Source organism: Polypterus senegalus, chromosome 11 (genome assembly GCF_016835505.1).
Source record: "Polypterus senegalus isolate Bchr_013 chromosome 11, ASM1683550v1, whole genome shotgun sequence".
Classification (NCBI taxonomy): Eukaryota; Metazoa; Chordata; class Cladistia; order Polypteriformes; family Polypteridae; genus Polypterus; species Polypterus senegalus.
In genome coordinates this window covers 81623561-81646397 of record NC_053164.1, presented here as the reverse complement: position 1 = coordinate 81646397, position 22837 = coordinate 81623561, and the positions used below count along the sequence as shown (strand labels likewise).

The window sequence follows — 22837 nt, the reverse complement described above, 5'->3', positions numbered from 1 at the left end:
TTCCTAACTTTGCCCCAGTCCAAACTATTAACTCAAAAGTTTCTTTGGGACACTGAATATGATGATGCTTCATTGCAGAATTCTGGCCACCAAATATGTACATACCTTGCTCATATTCAGTTATTCATGAAGGAGGAATTTATCTGAAACTAACTAATGCTTGAAGCAGCTCCTAGCTCATGTACCATCTTTCTTCTATTGTCCATTATGATTCAATGCAGATTAACAGCATTTTTCTTCTGTTATCAGTGTCTAAGGTCAGCCAGGCCTTGGTTTATCACTGGGAGATATACTAACATAAACAAATTCTGCAGCTTGAAGGAGAGAGAGAGGTCTTCAATTCAAATACTCGATCCTGTTTGAATGGGCTCCCCAGCTGTTCATCAAAAGGTTTTCCAGAAGTAGTTTCTTTATCAATATTTTAACAAATTTGCAGGTGTTTATGATATTGTGAGCATACAACTGGATAACTGAGTGGCACACTGGCGCATTGGCAGCGCTGCTGCCACTGTGTAAGAAGAACATGGTCCACATCCTCCCTGTGTGGAGTTTGCATGTTCTCTCCGTGTCTTTGGTCTCCTCCCACAGTCCAAAAGATATGCAGGTCGGGTGGATTGGTGATACTAAATTGGCCCTAATGTTGGTTGGGGTTTGTGCTTGCCCTGCGATGAACTGGCACTCTGTCCAGGGTTTGTTCATGCCTTGTTCCCTATGCTAGCTGGAATTGGCCCCTGCATCCTCTGCTACCCTTTTCAGGACTAAACAGGTTAAAAAATGTCTGACTGATAACTGGATAAATTACACAACGATTATGTGACAAAAGTAAATTGAGATTTTTTGACACCAAAGAACTCTACTTTATCTCTGTTCTCAACTAGACTCAAAGGGTTAATTAAGGATTGTGCATTGCACACCTACATATGGGATGTGAGGAGAGGTACCTAATTATGAGTCATGTACAGCTATGTGGTATTTCTATAAAAGGTAAACAAGAGCCACATTTTTTTTTTCTGCAAAATTATCTTTTATTTTTTCTTGTTCTCAAAAAGTCAAAGTAAATATGGAAAACATGCATTTTATATTTAGTTTAGCAACATCAGTTGCCATGGTTTGACCTTCAGAAAAAGAAAATGCAACTCTGCAGTAATGGCAATCCTTTTTAACTCAGAATAGACAATTCAATCTAGAGCAACAATCTCTGAGGCTAGGACAGCAGCCAGTAGAACTTGAAATTGTCCTCACTGTTATGGAGATGGACCTCTAATAAGGTCCTAAAGCAGACAATGAGATCAGAAAATCCCTTTCACAGACAAAGTTTAAAGAGATTCTCAACATTCTTTCAAAACCTTAATTCTAATGTGGTGGCAAAATGCTTCTTTATGGTATTTTTCAAGCATTTCTAATTGCTTCTCAGCTAGTCTTGAACCTAGTTTTGCTTTGAGCAGTTTGAAGCTAGTTTAGCTGATGTTGCACTGAGGTGCCTGGAAAGGCTAAGCAGTACCTACTCTCATGATTTTTCTTATAATATACATACACTCGTCGAGATCAAAAGAGAAACCGAAGGCAAAAAAATGTGCACAAGTTTGACTTTTTTGTAATTCAAAGCAGCATGTTTCGTGGAAAATATACAATGTTATTTAACATAACATTCTCAAACATACTTAAGCCAATTCAAAGTCATGAAGAATTGAAGCCTGCTCTGAAAACATCGGGCACAAGACAAGAAACAGCATCAGTCCATTGCAGGGGCCCACTCATGTAAAAATGAATTTGGAAACACCAGCAGTTTCAACCCACATGTTTTTGTGGTTATAGGAGGAAACCTAGAGAGTCCAAAGGAAAACTCACTAATACACGGGGAAGAACAAACAAGCTCACACACAAAAATGCAAAAACATGAAGGAGCAGCACTACTGTGTCACCATGCCATCTTACACTGTTGTATTTACACTTTTAAATTACCTTTCTGAATCCACATCATCAAGTATTAAATTTTAAACAATAAAACTCCAATCAATTAAGAAAGAATAAATGCCGAGTCTCTTTTTTTCTCGTTAACATTTTATAAGAATAAGTCAATAATTGCACATGTCTAATGAATGCGAAGTTCCTGTCATTCAAACAGCATTTTACGTCACATATTTACTTAAGCCACCTGGAAACTTGTATATGCTAAAAGGCATCTTGAGAAAAAAGAGAAGCATGCATTCAAGTGCATCAATCTGCAGGCTACATAATTGTATCCATTTTGTAATTATTTCTAAAGAGTACAAATATGTATAACCCTCTCACAGCTTTGGGCTAATGATAACATATATACTGTACATCTCCTGCATGTAATGGTATACTTGTCATTTAATTTGTGCTTCCCATGAATAAGAAAATGTCAAAGCCGTAAGTTCAACAAGCTGTCTTCACTCAGCTCTTTTTGTGACAGGTTCATTTTTTCAATGTGTAGCTTTCTACATACTCAGATGCAATAAATAGAGGCCTGAAAGTAAAAGATTCTTTTAATCACACTTTTTGTTTGCTTAACTAAAAAGGTTAGTCTAGTCGCTCTATTCTCTACCTTACATTTTTTATGTAAATTGAAGGACAAAACTGCAAACATTTTTCCAAGGTGAGGCCACAAGAGGATGTTGTACGATTAAGAGTAAAACCCTTGATTTGTACTCAATATAGTTTAATAGTTATACTATTATAAGCTAATATAGTTTAATTTAAGCCAGCTTCCTTTTAACTTTGTTAATCACCTCTGTACACAGTTTGATTGTGAACTGTGACAAGTCCACTACAATTTCTGAATCCTTCTCATTAGGAACAAATTTTAGAACCAATACTGCATAATCATGACTAATATTTGTAATTCTTTGGGAAAATCTTTATATTTATTTAGATTAAAGTTTTTCGGCCACAAAACTTTCCAAACATCTGAAAGTATGGTAGGTGCTGTTCAACTGCTGGCTTTCTAAGTACCTGTATCAACTATTTAGCAATATTTTTTCACACACCCTAAACCTTTGCCCCGCTGTTAGTCTTGTATTTTTACTACCTACTTACTCCCTTCAGTATTGTAACTTCCAAATCCTTCTAGGCATTCACTTGTTTTCCTACTTTTTATTTTCTTATGTCACTCTTAATACAGAAATTCCACCATTGACAATCTATTCAATGAAATGATGATGATAATAATGATATTCTTTATTAATCCCCAAGGGGGAACTGTCTTTTCAAATTACTCTTGGATGCTCCTCTCCCCCCACCTATTTGCCTTTGCTCTCTCTCTGGGTTTGAATGCGAGTTAAACCATTATCTTGTACCTTTTTTTACACTTTTCCTTTTGGGCATACTTCTTTCTTTTCATTAAACTAAACAACGATGATGGAAAATTATGATAAAATAATTAACTTACTGTCTAGTCTGTCTTACTTGTCACCACTTGCTACAACACAATTACAACTCACAAAGTCGACAAGCTTCTTAAAAACAAAAAACAAACTTCCAAAGGAAAAGAAAAAACGAATGTAAATAGTCTTAGGAACAAAAACATTACACACAGAGATGTGACAAACACTTTTCAGTGCTCTAAAAAGAATGACTTCAGTATGTAACACTCGCTCCATACACCAGCAAAGCCAGGTGCCATCTTTAATATCCAAATTCATGTGCAGTTGGTCCAGGGCATTAGAAAATGGATTTGTACAGTATAGCATGCATTTTTATATATTTCTGCATCTTTAAACTTTGAAGCTTTGCATAGCTCATCTTAATATTCTGTCTTAGTAAAAATGCACAATTGATTCAATTTTTATTTATTTTCAAATCCCACATAACTTGGTGAAATTTAAAAACTGCATTAAGTCCAAGTATTAACTGCTCTGAATATTTTACTGTACACACATGCATTTGCCTATGTGTTTGCAGGCTAGATTCTTGTTTATATAATCACATATTGACTTGCCTTCTGAAGCTAAAACATAACTTGCACAATTTTACTTATAGTAAGTTGAGTTCCGGAATCAAGCGCCCACAGGCAGAAGCAGGATGTGAAAGAGACGCCAAAAGAATACAAAACCAAAATCAGGAATCAGAAAGCTTACACTGAATTGCTCGTAACCTGGGAACAAAAGTGGGTGAGCCAGATCCCAAGTCCAGAAAATTCTTCCTTTTGTCCAGTCCTGGGGATGCCTGCACAGTAATTTTGTGTTTAAAATCTGTGAGAAAAAAAAAACAGATTAATTGCCATTTATCAAAAATTTATATATTTCCTTAATTTCCAAGAATAAATTAAGTTTTTACATTTAACTGGTCTTTAATATTTTTGTGAATGTCATCACAAAGAGGCATGTCTAAAAAGCATAACATTTTTTACAGATGGGAATTTTTTTTTTTTTTTTTACCCATAGTTCGTGTATTCGGAAGTGACCTTGACAAAACTCCTTCCAATACACCAGCAAAGAATGAAACTAAAGCTATAAACTGCTTGTCATTTGAAATATGATGTTACAAAAATAAATAATAATACATATAAAAATAATACCCACACCCATTTTGCAAATTCAGGTCAATGTATCACAGAAAGTACTAAAAGAATATCTGGACAATATTGCATTTCTAGTGAAGGACTTCAAAGCAAATGTCCACACTCATGTAGCTTATTATTTGTGATAAAAGTTCAGGGTCACACCAGGACTCAGGATTTAGAACTGACCTTACAACTTAATGGATTACAGTGTAAAAGTGTGAACCACTGGGCTACACATTACCTTCATCATGTTGTGCACTCTGCAAGAGATAGTGAAGACTCCTATTTATTACAGGCAGTGGAAATAATAAATAAAGCAATCACATGTGTAAAAGTTTGAATAAACAGCTAGAAGACATAAATTAGACACTGTGGTATCTATATATAGCATGTAAAATTTTGTTTGCATTGCCTTTTTATTTTACTCTACTGTATGTGAACCTGTCTTACACCCAACAGTCTTTCACTCTCTAGCTTGAGAGGCACCTGCAGGGTTTTTTCCTTTTGTAAGTAAATGACAGGGCCGGAGCTTTTTGGGTTGGAATTGCGGAGGAGAGTTTATTTAAAGCAAGCCGAGTTATTTTGGGCAACAGTACCAGCATCCGCCACTACTCTCCATTGTGTGACAATAGCAGCCACAAAGGAAGCCCAAGGGAGTGGCTGACTCAGCTGCCCTGTTATTAACTCAAACCTCACCTCAGGGTGGCTGCACCATGATCACAGCTGACCTCTGATTTGGGGACAGAAAACCTTTAAAGGGAAATTCTATAAATGCACCTAATTAAACCCCCAGTGCTCAGAGTTCACCAGCATTAAAAAGCTCTCTGTTCTCCACTGTTGTACACTGTAAACCAAAAACTGTAATGTAAGCAACATACAATTGATCAGACTAGTCAAAACAGATTTCAATCATAATGCACAGAAATATAAATATTGTCATAAACAATGGTGTTTCTCATTTTAGGAGTATATTTATACATTCAGAAACAAATGCTAGGCTTTCTTAAGTGAGGCTGGGATGACTGCCCTACACCACATCAGTGACTGTCATCCCTTACTTAGACTGACAAACAGCAACAAGTGCCATTTCTTTATTTAATACAGTATGTATTGGTGTGCTACAAAACAGAGAATTACAAATCAAAACAGCTGACAACTGAACTTTAGCATGTTACAAACTCAGTTCCTCATTCTACTCACAATGAACATGGTTCAGGCCTGTACAGTAGAGGAACTTTTATTCTCCCTACGCTAGTGCTACATTGTAAAAAAGTACTAAATGATCCAATTTTTAAAATTGTAGTATACCAGCATTATACAAAATTTGGTACTACTACTAGCAATGTCAAAATGGACAATAGGGGCACACTCCCATGGGTGACCTCCCCCATCTCACCACTTTTTCAAAGCAGTAATTGTATAATAGCACACTGAAAACTCAAAAGGAATGACTGCATAAATTCCAAGGACACCCCTTCAACATAATATATGAATAACAGCACACTCAATACTCCAAGGGGGATCTGAACAGGACATGTTCTTCAGGAAGTTACAAACTGCAAAGGGAGTTGCAGATCCAGCACTGTAAGAAGCACTGTTAAGCCTTAGACGGACCTTTGAGAATCTTGGGGATAGTGTGGCAGTCAGGTTACCCCCGACCCTTTGTGAGCAGAGTGTTGCAGAGCCAGGCAGCATTTACATATGTGCAGGCTAAGGGGATAAAGCAGCTGGGAGCCAGTTCAAGCATCTGATCATTGCTTCAATATCATTTTGGTACAAGCACTGAGGTGCAAAGCTGGTGTCCGTACCAAAATCAAAAATGTAATATCAATCCAACACAACTCTAGGCATACTCCTGTCCCAGGAACCACATTGGCTATTGGTTTTCATTGCAATTAATTTATAAATCAGGTGCCAATTAATCTTTCTGAGGAAGAAAAACTAATTTCTTTGTGTTAAGTTAGTGAGAAAGATAGTAAAAAGAAATATTAGTACATCAATGTCCATTTAATTGCTTTTGTTTTTCAAGTTAGTTCATATGCTTGTTGTTAATTGTTGTAAAAAGAGTTTTAAAAATATATTAAAGAATTAGTACAACAATCCCCCTCCACTAAAACTAACATCAAATAATATTGCTAAATCAAAAATTAAATTAAATACAAAAAATGCTTTTGGTAAAGAAACTGAAGAAAGGGAAAACTAGCATCTCTGTGGTTTCTTTATTAACATCTCTGTTGTTTCCATATGACAACAGCCATCTCATAACTTTCTCATGATCCCAATGAAAGAGAGGAAGTTCCACTTTTAATAAACGACAGAGGGCATTAGGGTTTCATCCATTTATCTGTTTTCTGATTATTCTTTATATATTAAAGCCAGAACCTTAAATAGCTATATTGGTTCCTGCTATTGATGATCTAGTAAACCATTCAGGCTCAAACCCATGCTTACTTATATCCAGTAAAAACAGGGCATTTATATTGTAACTTTGGCATGTAAAGTGAAACCAGGGTACAAGAATAAAACTAGTGAAAACACAGTAAAAATATGTAAATACCATAAACAAACTGAGCAGGCCAGGAATCAAACCCACCTCTCTTGAAAGGTGAGATGGCAGTACTAAACACTATTCCATCACACTGCAATGATTCAGGGTTCCAGTGGACACATTCCTACTATAAATATTAAATTATGAATTTATAATATATGCCTGTGTTGTTTCACCACAATACATATTTAAAGGGGAAACTATTTTGCATATGAAATAAACATTCCATATTTTAAAACATTATATCAAGTGTTTAAATATATTGTTTTTAGGGATTAAGCATCACTTTTCCTTTGTATTTTGCACATGGTGTCACAATTTACCTGACATTTGTCTTTGTGTGAGTAGTTTATTCTTGTATGTGTAAGTGATTCTTGTACTGGCATGCAACTTGTTTTTTTTTTTTTTAATGTTTTCTTATAGGCATGACTTACATATTGATAAGTCAGACAATTAAGTGGTAAAATTGGAATTCGGCCACGCACCTCTTCAGTATTCCAGGCAGATAACTGCTGTAACACATCTTTACAAATGACTTATTGATGGATCAATGATTTATTCAGTTTAAATATTAAAAAGTAAACTTCTCTGAGGAAAGACTGGGAGAATTCTTGCATATACAAGTAAAGCTAGATCTAAGGCTACTTATGTTTGAATTAATGTTGCAAGTGAAATAGCATTCCTGTCAGTTAAATTTTATTTCCAAAGATTACTATTAATGGGTATATTTCCAAGACAAGTAAAAGTTGTACATGCATAGAGATCACAGCAGTTTATTATCAACTAAATGGTCATTTGGCAAATAACTATGATACACTGATTATATAAAAGAATATTGTCTCACATATAGGTATATAAATCACAATAGGTCACAGTGGTTATGGCCTTTAATGTACTGTAAAATTGTTTGTTGCAGCAGTTTCAGATATTGCTGTCGAAGCTGCTGATAACCCACCTAACAATGGGATTAAAGTAAAACTAAAGCCTCATGCGTTTACGGGCTTGTGAGAGCTCATTATTAGGAATCAGTCCAAACAAAAACTAACTGAATTTTTCATCCAAAATTTGGTGTACATATGTTTACTGATTACTGTAGTTTTAAAGAGTTTCCCAACTGCCATAGCTGGACAAGTTTCAGGGTCTGATATTATTTTAGTATACACAAAGGGGATTGAATTATGAATTTCAATTCTCACTTTTGAACTCTTCATAGTATATTTAGGATGAAACATTTGATCTACCCAGTCTCTTTTCAGCCAGAATTTACCCTTGTGTTATATATATATATATATATGGGTCTCTAATGGGAAGGAAGGTGTAAAAATACTTTTTTCCTCTCAAGCTGGTGAATGGGATTTTACATTCCAATTTATAAACCCTGATAAATTATTGGAATTATAATTTTTTTTTATTTTAGAAATATTCTTTTAAGACAGAAGAAGAAAAATAACATCTCTTTAAAATGTCCTCCAAACATGATCCGTCTCTCATCTCATATAATTCTGGCAGAAAGGCAGCAGCATAGAGACACATTAACTCATAACAACTGTGGCCAATAATCTAACTTTGTTTAATCAGTGGACTAAAATTTTTAACACATGCATTTAGTGCTCTGATCAGTGTTTTTGTCTTACATTTCCTTTACAAAGTTCTTTTTGGCTTCCAAACGTTTGGCAGACAGGATTTTCTATTTCTGGCATATGGTGTATAACATTAACAAAGAATTTTTTCAGTATACACTATTTCATCAAGGTTAGATTTCTGCAAGTAAAACACAATGATAAAAATGATTTTCTAAATAAAAAATAAAATGTACAATAGAATCAATTAATTATTTACAAAGTGTATTCAAATTAATGATGTATGTCAGGATGTGCAGCAGCATCTAATTCTCACTACTAAATCCCATGCTTATGACAAGAGACGTACCAAGTGGCATACTGATCTTCTCGCCATTTTTAACTTTCAGCTTGTGCTTTTTGAAAGTACCCTTTCGTTTCTTCACGTTGGGCTTCTCCTGGTTCATCTGAAGGATGAGAAGGCTGAGCTCACGTTCAAAGACATCTAGCTCCCACTGTGCCAACTCATGTTCACGTTGGCGGAGGAATTCTTCGTGGGACTTCTGCTCCAGAGCAGCTCGCTTCAGCTCCTCCTCACGGCATAGTAGTTCCTGTAGTTACAGTTACCAAACAGAAAGTTAACATAATCCTACAAAAACAACATGTCAGATCATCTACGCCTCTGACCGTATGGCACTCTTTCAAACATTTATAGTAAGAAATAACCAACTAACCCTTTACTAGGGGGGGCAGTGAAACATACTGTAAATTCCAGATCTGGCTCAGTAGCATGTTTATAAGCTGAGGTTTCTAAAGCAAACTTTAAATCTTTTCTTTAATGTCTTAAAAATGCTACTCATGAATATACTATACAATTGTTTAGGATCGATATATTCTCCATTTTTAAATTTGCTTGGTAGTTCAGAACTACTCACTAGTATTTTCTTAATTGTTGGTCATGTAATTTTTATTTTACTCAAAACACTTTGATACTATCCATGTTTACTGGCTGTTTATTTTTTTATTTCACGTAGTGCTTTATTTCATTTTATTTTATTTCATGTAGCTTTTTAAATACTTTACATATTATACTAAACATTTAATCATCATATTTGAATATTATGTACAGTGGAACCTTGGTTCACGAACGTCTCGGTACAACTCGGTTTATGACCAAAAAGTTCGCCAAACTTTTGCCTCGGTTCACGACCACACATTCAGTATACGAACAAGCCAGTTTCCCTTTTGGTTTGTGCGTGCCAATGATTTCCGCACGTGTTGCATTGTTCTTGGTCAGAGGTGCATGCATGCACATGCGTGCGTGCTTTCGCTGTGAACTCTTTGTGCTCTATTTCATTTCTCTTCCAGTTCATATGCGCCAATTACTGCATTTAAGCATGTGTTCAGCCTCTCCCTGGTCATTTTTCTCAGTCAGACGTGCGTGCTTTACCTGTGAACTCTTTGTGCTCTACAGTATTTTGTGGGCTTTTGCAGTTAACCATGGCTTCTAAGCACTGTAACCTCCTCTCCACCCAGTTCCTCCTCACTTCATGCCAGAATTCGACTCATGCAAGGTTAGTTTTCTTGGTGGTTTATGGTTACTTTTTGTATTATGGATTTTTCAAATGTTCATTTTTCGGTTCGTAGCGTGAATTGTTGCAATGTTACTTTTTTTGGTTGTTTAATAAGTTACAGATTTTTCAAATGCTCATTTTTTTTCCCTGTGCTTAAAACTCATTTTAAAAAAAGTGTTTACAGCGATCGGGTTTTAAGGCTATTAGCGTGAACTCCTGCAATGTTACTTTCTTGGTTGCTTGTGGATGGTTTTTAAATAAAGTTTGGATTTGTTCAAATGTTCCTACCCCGTGCTTAAAACTCATTTAAAAAAAGTGTTTACAGTGATCGGGTCGTAAGGCTATATCGCGAACTCTTGCAATGTTAGTCTTCTCTGTTGTTCAAGGTTTTCTCAGTGTTATTCAATGTTTTTACATTTAGTTTACTATTACGATGCATTCTATGGTGTAATTAACTATATTTGTGCTTAAAAATGTTTATAAAAAAATACATTTACATACAGTTCGTACAGTCTGGAAAGGATTAATTGTCATACATACAATACAATTTACATACAATCCTATGGGGGAAATTGAGGTTCCACTGTATAACATTTCTTGGTGGAATAAGTACTCATAATGAAGAGTGAACACAAGAATGAGTTAGTCAGTGGCAACCGTTTGCTTTTGGAAATGTTAAGCTGGGTGGGCAGTACAAATAATATGAGGGCTACAGAAATATAGCTTTTTACCTTAAATGGAGCAAAGACTAATGCAACAAAAATCGGCAAGAAGAAATAAATTCATTTTCAACCATCATTAACTTATTATTGTCAAAACTATCTCAACCTTAATCCTATGTATAAGAAAAGTTCTAAAGATATAAGCTTTTTGCTCTTACTTGGCTCTGCATTACCCTGAGGAGAGTGAATAATGAATAGCTGTTTAAGATGAGAATAGCAGTAAGTCACTCTCTGCTTTATGGTAGTTTCATTGTGAACAGTTCAAGACCAGACATCCATGCTATGGAAATTTCTCAGAAGCAGCTTCTTAATGCTCTGTCCAAGAGAGAACCTCCCCTTCTATTGCACGCAAGAACAGCCTCTACAAGCAGAGCACTTTCTAGTGAAGTTAGCTAAGCTTTCCGTCAGCCAGCACCCTGTTCACAGCATCACTGGACGACTGCAGAAGGTCTACCAGGTTTGCAACATTATATAAAACAAAGGCATCTTTGCTATTAATTCAACAAGAGGCAGGTGTCTACCACAATAAAAACATTGAAGGTGGGGCAGAAAGTATGGAAGAAAATTCTGAAACATTATTTGCTATGAATCTTTGCTTTTGAACACATTGACTTTATTTGTATCATTAGTTTGCATGTTTCTTTTACTTCATGGTAATAATCTCATATTGTTGCATGTTGATGAACATATGCAATTATGAATTTCTTTAAGCTATTTACACATGACAATAATGACCCTATAAACTGTGATGCCATGGAGTGGCCCATTTCCTGGCATCTTCCTGTTCCCAGGACATCAATAGCCCTGAAACCGAGATTGACTAGTGCAATGAGGACACTCAATGCAAGACTGGTGCTAAAAGTGCAGTGTGTTTTACCAACTGGCAATCTATCAAGTGTGGTGCACACGCTTCATTAAAGAAATTAAATTATCCAAAAGTAATCCAATAAAAGCAAGTACGCTTCTGGGGGATCTAAAATCATAATCATAATCATAATCAAATAAATATATCCACATAATTGGTAAAATCAAGAATAAAAGCTTAGAGTAAAATTTTTAAAAGAAAAATTTTTGGGTCTCCTGAGCAGGTTCGAGACACTGACGAGTATGTCATCTAATAAAACTGCTTGCATCCTAGCCATCTCTGCCGGTCACCAATAGAACACCCAAAGCCTAGCTCCATCATCCCACCACCATGCCTTTGGTATCAGTAGGACAATTCTTCAGAGCCAATTGGCCACTCCTGCTCCCTCAGTGCTCAGCAGGAGAGACATTACTCTTTCTCACCCCAGGGCCTCCTCTCAACTGCACCAACTCACATTCCCAACATTACTCTTTGCTTTTCTCACAAACTGTCTTGCCTTGATTTCTCTACCCAGCACCTTTCTTTCATTATCAATCCCTCATATTTTCAGTCTTTCCTACACAGACTATTTATATATTTTTTGGGTGCAGGTGCTTTGTTTCACGACCAGCCGAGTGTCAATGATGAAACTGGCTATTCAGATAACATTTTCGCATGAATATTTCCCCAATAAATACCCTCTGGCCACACTGCTTCCCAGCAGCAGGCACCCATACTCACTAAGACTTAGCTGTACAGTTCTTATTAAAAATAATGCACCGCCATTGACCCCTAACTTGCTTCACCACATAAAATCTACAGGATTTTAATTTACATCTTACATTTTGGCCTATAACTCTATGTGCCATAGTGTTTAACATTAGTTGACCGGTAGTTCTGGACAATGTACATATATATATATATACACACACAGTTCATATATGATTAAAGTGCACATTGCAGACTTTCATTTAAGATTATTTGCTTATATTACAGCCACACCATGTAGAGATGACAACACTTTTTAGGCATGATCACCCCCTCCCCCTATTTCAGGGCATCATAATGTTTAGGACATAGCAATGGTCAGTATATTAAAGCAGTTATATTTAATACTTTGTTGCTTATTCATTGCATGCAATGACTGATTGAAGTCTGCAATCCATAGACATCTCCTGGTGCTGAGGCATAATAAAATATACACACAATTTCATAAGCACAGGTCTAATGGATACAAGGGGCTCTTGTTTTCTTCTGTCTCACACTTCACTGTAGAACACTGGAACACCTTGGATACGAAGTGAAGGCACTACTGAATGAGTAACACTCTCAAAAATGGCTAAAATAAAACACATCATAAACAGTCTGCTTGGGAAATGTAGCTTGGTAATTCCACTTTAACTATCTCAGCATCTCTGGGTTGCAACTTTACTTCCGATTGCCGATTAGTCAATACTTAACAAAGGTTTACACAGAAGATATTTCCACATATGTTTGATCAGGAGTATTTAAATCTTAACCGGTGCTGATATTTATGTAAAGAGTACGTACAGTAAAATATTGAAAATTAAAATAAGACATGAGCTGCTGTAAGCTCGTTATTGCATACTGCTGTCAAAACAACAGGGTCTGTTAACTTCCATATTCTAACAATGGATTGAGCTTGGCAAATTGTTTTTGTTAGTAGACTATAAAACCTTATCATTTGATTTAATTCTAAGCATCTGAATTAACACTTGTATAAAATATTCAAATTCCCCACCACTTCTCCTTGCTTCATTTGTTCCGCTTCGGAATAAAAAAGCAAAATAATCGCATGAAGCAAAGCACGTCAAGCTTTTTTTTTTTTTACAGTTACTGCCTCGTTTTCATAGGAAGGCAATGTACTTTCCAATTTGTAAATCCTAAGGATAAGCCATCATTTCATTATAGTTGTCGAACAAGGGAAGAACACAAAATGACAAACCAGCGCAAAACTACACGTAAAGATATCAGTCCAGTAAACCAAGAATGGCATAAAGTAACTAAAAGCAATAAAATGTGATAGTTTGATTCAGTATACTTCAATAACCATAGTTTTCAGCTTTTAATAACAAGATAACAGAATAAAGACATTTAAAAGCGCCAAATAAGAATATAAGAGCATCATGTAAATAATGTATATGTATTTTTTTTTTATACTCTGCGGTTGATCGATTTAGTCCTCATGGTTTATTTAATCCTGGATACCCAGACGTAACATGAATACCCAATGTAGAGTGGAATTAGCTTGTTGCAGTGTTGCAGTTTACATAAAAAGTAATCTAAGGTTGAGCATACAATGGCATCCTCAGAACCAAAGGTTCTATTCTATAAAGTCCACATAAATTACAATCAAAAATATCACTAAGAAATTCAGCAAAAGAAAATTCTCATTAAAGGTTGTTTAACATGTAAATTACACAAAATCTAATAACATTATTAATAGGATGTGGCTGGAGTGACATGATATATGTGATATGGTTATTCAGCTTGCTACTGCCTAAGTAAGTATAAAATGGCTGTCAACATTGTACACCAAAGGCACCTAGATTTGCACAGTGGGGAAGAGGCCAACACAGCTCTTAACTGACATATGGACTTGAAATCGCAGCAGATCTCTATTTCAGCATTGAGATGAAGTAGCAAACATGAAAGAGCATGCTTGGGTATTCTTTTTCATGGTGGGTTTAGGATAAATTGTATTTTATATTAGCACTTTTGTGCTTGCAATCTAGCCATCCTCAAACTTAACCCTGATAAGCAGAATGATAGTGCTTGTACTGCACCACCAACTGATCCGAAACCAAGGCCACAAAAAAGATCTGTAGATCTGTAGCAACTCAACTATGCCATTTATCATTGTCTCATTAAAAAAATTATTTGGTTACTAAACTCACCTTTTCCTTGGCCCGAAGCTCATCAAACATGCTCTGGATCTCTAGTTTCCAATCATCCTGAAGTGAGTGGAAGGAGTCTTGAGGCATTTCCTCCAACACCTGCTCCTCCAAGGCCATGAGCTGCTCCAAGATAGAGGCAAAGCTGGGCCGACGATGGGGATCTTGGTCCCAGCATTCTGTCAATAGTCACAGAGGGAAATGTACAAGGAAAAGGTAATATTTTGAATTTAAAACAAAACCATAAAGAAGAATGGTTATAAGCCAGAAAAGTAAAGTTGAAACAATGGCCTTCAGGCTATCTTACAATTAAGACCAAGTATCTAATTAAAAATAGTAGAAACAAAAAAGAAATCCTTTGTTTCTATATTAGCATTAAACGATCAAATAAACCTATATTCATCACCTCATAATTATATTATCCTATGAGTACATTACAAATCTGTAAAACATAAAGGATTACATCCTTAAATCAAATTAGATACCTCAGAGATGCCCATAAACAGAAGAGAAAAAAGTACTGATATAACCAAACACTTAACAATGGCTAAGAATGCTCTGTTAAGTGATCATATTAGTAACCATTGCCAGATTATAAAAACTGGTCACTGTAACTTTAAAAAATGTAATTCACTTTCAAATTTAAGTGAAGAAATGAATTTTATGATAAAATAGATTAATCTTCAATTTTACATAAGTGTAACCTGACTTAGTTTATAGTAACCATAGTAATATACAGTAGCAACATGGGCCTATAGTGGACAATTTAGCTGGTTTCACACAGATTACTATGTATTTCAAAATGCTAAGTGTTAAATGAATTAATTGTTCCAGTCAGGTTTGCACACAATAAGCCGGTTTAAAATAACAGTCAAAAGAAAAGAGCACTAAATTCCATCTTTACAGTGAAGACCAGGCCATGAGGTTTAGCAAACACTTCATGCACACAACATCAGTAATGTGTTTAGGACCTAGACATTAAAGCGATTATTCAGAATAATGTCAGCTCCTCTGTAAAATAATAACATTTTATTTATAAAGTTTTCTAGTATAGATCTTAAATTCTTAAGGTCAAGCACAGCTCGATTTTAAAATGCATTAAAGAAGGATGGAGACATGTTGTTGCCACACAGCAAATGGCCTGCTGTCTGAGGAACTGTAAGGCACTGTGGGTTGCAGTTCAACTATGAGTTATGTAGTTCCTATGAAATCAGTTTAGCTGTTGGCTTGTTAAAAGTGAAGCAACTGAAAACAGAAAATTAAAAATAAAATCAAAGCTCTGTTTCCATTCTTTAGTAGGTGGTAGAAATTTTTTAAAAATCTATTCCTCCAAAAAAGGAAATCACTCTAACAGATATGTGAATCTAAAATAAAGAGCAGAGCTGATTTCATTTTACAGAAATTTATAATTTCTAGTACATAAGATGCTCGAACATGAAACATATTTTGTTACTTGAGTTATAAATAGACACTTTAATCCTTAGTGCTACTAATAAAACTTAATACTACAAAATAAGAACCTGATTTTTGTATGAACAAATTCCACTTGAAATGGTCTAACTGAATCAATTTAGTGACATGGGTTTGCAGACAAAATATGTATTTCTGTGGCACAGAGATTAGTACCAAGCACCTAACAACGATTTACGGCCTAGACACTGTGTGTGGGAAGTTTTCCTATTCAGCTTGTGCCGAGTTGGTTCCCTGCAGGTACTCGAATTTTTTTTCACAACCCTAAGTTATGTAAAATAGGTTGACTTGAGTGAGTGAATGGGGATGTATGAATCCATGCACCCTGTCATTCCAATCAGAGATCACTCTTAGTTTGCATCTGATGCTCAAAAGAGAAGCTCAAGCTCCTCAGTGCCTTATGCTGCTGAAGGCATGCTTAGAAAATACATGAATGTGTTCAGCATTGGTTACATATGCATACACATGCACTAAAGAGTTGTGTGCTACACAAAAATGCACATAACTTTATACATGTGTGTTAGTACAGTACAGCTGCAAGAAAACGTTATACTAATGATGTCTGATCTGCTTAATGAAGAAATCCAGGCAATTCTAAAAAGTTCAGAAACTTTTTCGTGCATAGGTAGATGCATCAATTCATCCAGCCACTTTTACCACACTTTTTGTTTCACATATTGTACCTTTTTATATTTTTCACTTCTGGTTCCTATGTTGGAATCTTTCAGGAAAAAAAGTAAATAATATTGGCTAACTGGCTTCTGGATAAAAAGCCTAATTGTAAAAATCATGGCAACACAACCTCTCATTCTTCTTTTGTCAACATTTAGTGATATCTCATTCAGCCGGGAAGCAGTAATAGTATTATAATATTAGACAGTAGATTTATGACACCTAATCCAAACGTGTAAGGAATACATTTTTGAAAAGCAGTGTTTTCAAGCAAGGTCAGTGTGCACAAGCAACCAGTCTGACTTTTACCATGCTGGCTGGGTTAAATGCTGACAGATCAAAAAAACTGAACATTAATTAATCAATGGATTGAATTCTGTCCAAGACTCTAGGATATATTTGTACTTTCCACAAATTCTTCAGACACAAATGGGATGGTGAATGTATTTTACATGTGTGCGTATGTGTCTCCCCTCCGCCCCCACCCCCTCAAAGTAGTTCTGAATCAACAATGATAGTTTTATTTGATCGAAAAGTTGGGAGATGAGCAAGAGATACAAGTTTTTGTCTCGGTTTTTAAATAGAAAGACTCACTTTTAATGGAATACATGTAAAATGTAATGAAATAAAAAATGCATAATCTGGGACTAATATGTATAATATAATAATGTAATAATAACAGAAAAATTACAGAAAGAGAAGAATTGCCAGCAAGGAGGACTGACTACAAAAATACCGAAAATTATTTGTTTGTGGTGATTTTTAAAAAATTAGTAAAAAAACATAAACAGTAGTTAATTACAACCAGTTACGGCCTGGGCATCTTTATCATTATCCAGTTAAAGGGGTCTTTTTTAAGACCTCTATTTAAATCAACCTTCATTTCAAGTTCTTTAAGGAGTAGATAAAAAAAAAGACTTAAGAAAGCTTTTTTGTAAATAATTCGATTAGTCTCACCTGCCATTAGCTGGGCAAACGGCTCTGGACATGTGGACGGGATGGGAAGGGTCAGCTTGTTGACAGCCACCCCATAAGCAACAGCCAGACCATCAATTCCGCGATAGGGCACTTCTCCAGTGAGCAGCTCCCACAGCAGCACTCCATAACTAAAAGATGACCAAAAAAGACAGTTAAAAATTCTGGTATTTTAGAACATAAATATTGTTGTGTTTTAATTGTGTTATTGGCGATCACAATATTCTGTCATCATTTAACTCAGTTGGAATCACCATTAATTTTACTGAATCAGCCCACAATCTAGGTGTTATCTTTGACTCTAGCATGTCAATTAAAGTGCATATTACAAAGTTGTCCAAATCATTTTTCTTCCATCTTAAAAAAGTTGGGAAATTAAGGCGCTTTCTAAATAAACAGGATTTTGAAAAATTAATTCATGCATTTATTTCTAGTAGGATTGACTACTGCAATGCAGTGTTCACTGGTTGTTAAAACTGTTCTTTATACAGCCTTCAGTTAATCCAAAATGCTGTTGCAAGAATTATTACAAGAGCAAGAAAATATGAACACATAACTTCAGTTCTTAAATCCTTACACTGGCTCCCAGTTAAGTTTAGGGCAGATTTAAAAATCCTCCTTTTAATATATAAAGCATTAAATGGCCAAGGTACGGCTTACTTGTCTGAACTTATTATGACTTACAAACCAGAGTGCACATTAAGATCTCAAGATGCCGGTCTGCTTAGGATTCCAAGGATTAATAAAATAACAGTGGGAGGTCAAGCTTTTAGTTACAGGGCCCCTAAATTGTGGGATGGTCTGCCTGCTACTATAAGAGATGCACCTTTGGTCTCAACTTTTAAACCCCAGCAAAAGACTCACTACTTCAGTTTAGCATATCCTCACTAGAGCTGCTGATTAACTGTACAGACTGCATCTCTGTTGTTAGTCATTTGCACTAAAAAATAAGTAACATGATAGTTATAATTGGATACTAACCCTCACCTATTCTGTTTCTCTTCTCGGTACTCAAATGTGGCACTTGGTGCCACGGCCCACCTGCCAAGTTGTTTTGCCTGCCTAAGGCAAAGTCATCCCTGATGGAGGATCACAGGAATAATGGGAAAGAGGGGTCCTTTCATTGGATTGGCTGGCCCAGAGCTATTTCAGCTGTGGGATGGCCAAATGGGGGAGGCAGCATGATGGATAAGGTCTCTTTAAAAAACCTAAAAAAACTGCTGAAAACACATTACTTTAACATGACCTTCTCATAACTTCACTGTAATCAAAATCCTGATACTCTGTATATCCAACTCATTATAATAACTATTCATGGTGGCTCTAAAATCTGTACTAACCTCTACTCTCTCTTCGGTTTCCTTTTCCGGTATCCTCTACTCAAAGCACCGTGATGTTCCAACAAGTGACTCCGTGAGAACTCTAACTACAAAGAGGACTATTTCATTTATGTTAGGTAGAATGCCCAGAGGGGACTGGGCGGTCCCATGGCCTGGAACCCCTGCAGATTTTTTTTTTTTTCTCCAGCCGTCTGGAGTTTTTTTTCTGTTTTTTCTGTCCACGCTGGCCATCAGACCTTACTCCTTTTCTATGTTAACTAATTTTGTATTATTTTAATTTATTTTGTCTCTTATTTTTCTTTTCTTCATTATGTAAAGCACTTTCAGCTACTTTTTGTATGAAAATCTGCTATATAAATAAATGTTGTTGTCGTCTCCAGGACTCTAAACAAATCCAAATCATATTATGTGATATCATCTACTGTTAAATTCTGCTCCATACTTCAAAAACGTTTATTTTTATACTGTATTGAGGATTTGTTCTGTGTATTGTATTGTATTGTATTGTATTGTATTGACCCCCTTCTTTTTGACACCCACTGTATGTCCAACCTACCTGGAAAGGGGTCTCTCTTTGAACTGCCTTTCCCAAGGTTTCTTCCATTTTTTCCCTACAAGGTTTTTTTGGGAGTTTTTTCTTGTCTTCTTAGAGAGTCAGGATAACACAAGTTATTTACATGGTAATATTTTATTGAACTAGTTGTGTGTTTAATTTTTAAACCCTGTTCATTTCAAGTAATTTAAACAGATGCATTATTTTCTCCATGAGAGAGTTTCTGGGTTTTCTCTCCATGACTGGAAGAAGAGATTGGTATTTAAACAAAAATAAACCAGCGACATAGCATGGGCATCTTGGCACATGGTCAAACACATGAGTTTGAGTTAATTGGTTAAGCTATAACTCAACTTGTGTGGGTATCTGGGACATTTAGTGAGTACTTTAGAGCTGAGATAGTCTCTTGAACCTGTCAGAATTGTAATCTTTCCAATTTGCTATCAAACGGGAAGCCTGTATTTGTTTATTTCTTATTCACCCTGGTATGCAGCTCCAGAAGAGACCCCAAAAAGATGGCAATATAGTTTTAGCACAAAATGGAGATCACAATTTACAAAACACTTGAGTCTACACATTTTTTTTCTTTACAGCTATCAAGTCTGAGTCAAGGCCCAGAGAAAGCTAAATCTATGTTTCTTGCCTTATATCTACAGACTGAAGGTGCAGTAACTTAATGGCTTACCTGTGCAACCTCTTTTTTGATATTACTGTTTTAAACTGTGTACGTTTTTGTGAAAGGTGGTATATAGCATACAGTGATTCACAAGTTGTGTTAATTGGTGGTGCAAGCATGAGCAGACTGCATTAGAGCAAAAGGTTGAATATCTTTCTTTAGTATAACAGCTAGAATACTAAAGGTAAAACAATTAATAAGACAGAATTGTTTTATGTGAAGAAGCAAGGAGATGTTTTCAAGTCTTCATTTTTTGGCACCTGCATATTAGAATCTCATTCGATAAAAAAAAAAAAATAGTTCAACTGTATTGCTTTGTAACCCATACTAATTATATACAGCTCTAAATTAATGCTATGTTACATTCACCTGCTTGAAAACATACAATTTAGAACAACTGGTTACAAGCTTTGGGCACAAAACGTAAGGCTAAGTGTTATAATCATGTGATTGAATAAGATGCTGCTTCTCAGCTTGATTACGCTAGGAGTACAAATTTACAACCTCTAAATGGCAGATGGTCAGCGGACTGTATTTACAATGGTCCCCATAAATGAACAGACAACCATTATTAAAATTAAAAAAAGACTTTTGCAACAGTTCTTCCATTCTGTGCGGTGCAAACACATTGTTGCTTGAATCATTGCAAAACATGCAAGGAGAATTTCACAAAAAGTAAAACCAGTAGGAAAGTGCAATAAATATAATATCCACTTTTAAACTGAAATAATAATAAGAAAAAGCTTCCCACAGATTTTACATATGCAGTATGCCAAGCTCCAATCCCTAGAGACTTATTTGAAACAAAAGAAGTAGAAGAAAGACCCATTAGACTCCTAGGGAACTGCTTACCTAGTGTTAGTGCAGTGACTGAATTAAAAGTGGTGATAAAACAATAATCCGAATACCAATAAAGGCAGAAGATAAAAAAGAAAGGAGTTCTTAAGAATGAGAGTTTCTCTGAATGGGATTTTTACTAAACCAAGCTCCTCACCTCCAGACGTCACTGCCTTTGGAGAACATAGATGACTTGATGACTTCTGGTGCCATCCAGGCATAGGTTCCTGCTGTACTCATTTTAGTTGTCTTATGCCACTCTCGTGCAAGGCCAAAATCAGTGATCTTCAGTGTTTTTCCCTCCATATCCTCATTCTCAATTGGTTGTGCCAGGAGGACTGCAAGTGACAGAGACAAAAATATAGAAGATTGATTTTTTACTAAAGATTAACAGCACATAAAACAGACTAATGTAAAGGTCTTAGTAAATTAAACTATAGCTGGATATGAATTTCTAATATCTACCTGGGCAAACTGAAAACTAATTCTTTTCTTTTTTAAATGATCTCATTAGGGATGTGTGACCAACAGCTACATTTTAAAAAAAAAAAAAAAACATGCCAAAAGAAAAAAAAAAATACACCCTTAACTATTCTTTGCTATTTCAAAGGTATACTATCGATGCTTAGGCTGGGTATATTCAAAACTACATTTATAAGCTTAATATTTCAAAAAAACTACCAGAGAGGGCATATAAAAATAAAAATAAATACATCCTTATAACACAATCAATCCATGATATCCTCATCATTAGGTGAAGGGTACAAAGCACATTTTATTCAGCAGCATTAGCTGTGCGGTGTAAGATAAAATTAACACCACTGATTTACAGCAAGATATTACTGCTTTTAAAAGTTCTACCTGGGTGCATTAAACAAAACCATTAGTTTGTAAACTACAGAGTGTCTGCATTTGATTTTATGGAAAGACATAAAAAATAAAATCATAGTGATGAAATAAAGCAAAAATTGAAATATTTATTACACATTCCTTCACAGCATGTATATAGACAACTGCTGTAGAGTTTTGTTCATCAAGATAAGCATGCAGATGATGTTAATACAGTACTTGCTTAATGCTGTACTTGTAGCATGCAGATTAATGAAATACAGATTCTATTTTTATCTTGCACAAATTTAATAAACTTTAATGCATTTTGTATTCAAGCCCAAAGCCATCTTACATAAACATAACGACTTTGTCAGCATGGATGAAACCAGTTTTAAGTGGAAATACTCTAACTTTATTTTTAAATAAAGAAAACACAAAATTCTTTAGAGATTAAAAGGAGCCATTCAGTCTAAGACCAATGTGCATCAAGACATTTTAGAGCAGGAATTCAGTTTCAACAGCCTAGTATATTTAAAGTGAAATAGAAAACAATAGCAGGAAGAAACAAAGTCATTTTCTGATTGCCAACCCTATGCTTTCCTGTTTCTCCCAGGAACTGACGGGGTTGCAGCTGAGCTTGATGTAAATGATATGTACAGTATACAACATATGTTTAAATGCAATGTTACTACATGCGTCTCCATAGCAGCAAGATGAGAGCACAAAGGACACTGGTTACATGAAAAATATCAAAAACTAAAGACCACTACGTATATTCATTTTATTTATTTATCTT

General features: G+C 35.4%; 1 protein-coding gene across 1 annotated transcript in view; it reads right to left on the bottom strand.

Annotated features, from left to right (window-relative positions):
• The window catches only part of LOC120539265 (mitogen-activated protein kinase kinase kinase 11), a 61634-nt gene extending 40067 nt beyond the window's left edge, over window positions 1–21567 (bottom strand). The window contains exons 1-5 of the mRNA XM_039769173.1: window positions 21368–21567; window positions 17787–17935; window positions 14691–14866; window positions 9003–9243; window positions 4101–4214 (exon numbers count right to left, since the gene is read on the bottom strand). Coding sequence (XP_039625107.1) covers window positions 4101–4214; window positions 9003–9243; window positions 14691–14866; window positions 17787–17935; window positions 21368–21516 — 829 coding nt within the window. The 5' untranslated portion in view covers window positions 21517–21567. The remainder of the gene's footprint in view (window positions 1–4100; window positions 4215–9002; window positions 9244–14690; window positions 14867–17786; window positions 17936–21367) is intronic.
• Between the last annotated feature and the right edge of the window lie 1270 nt (window positions 21568–22837).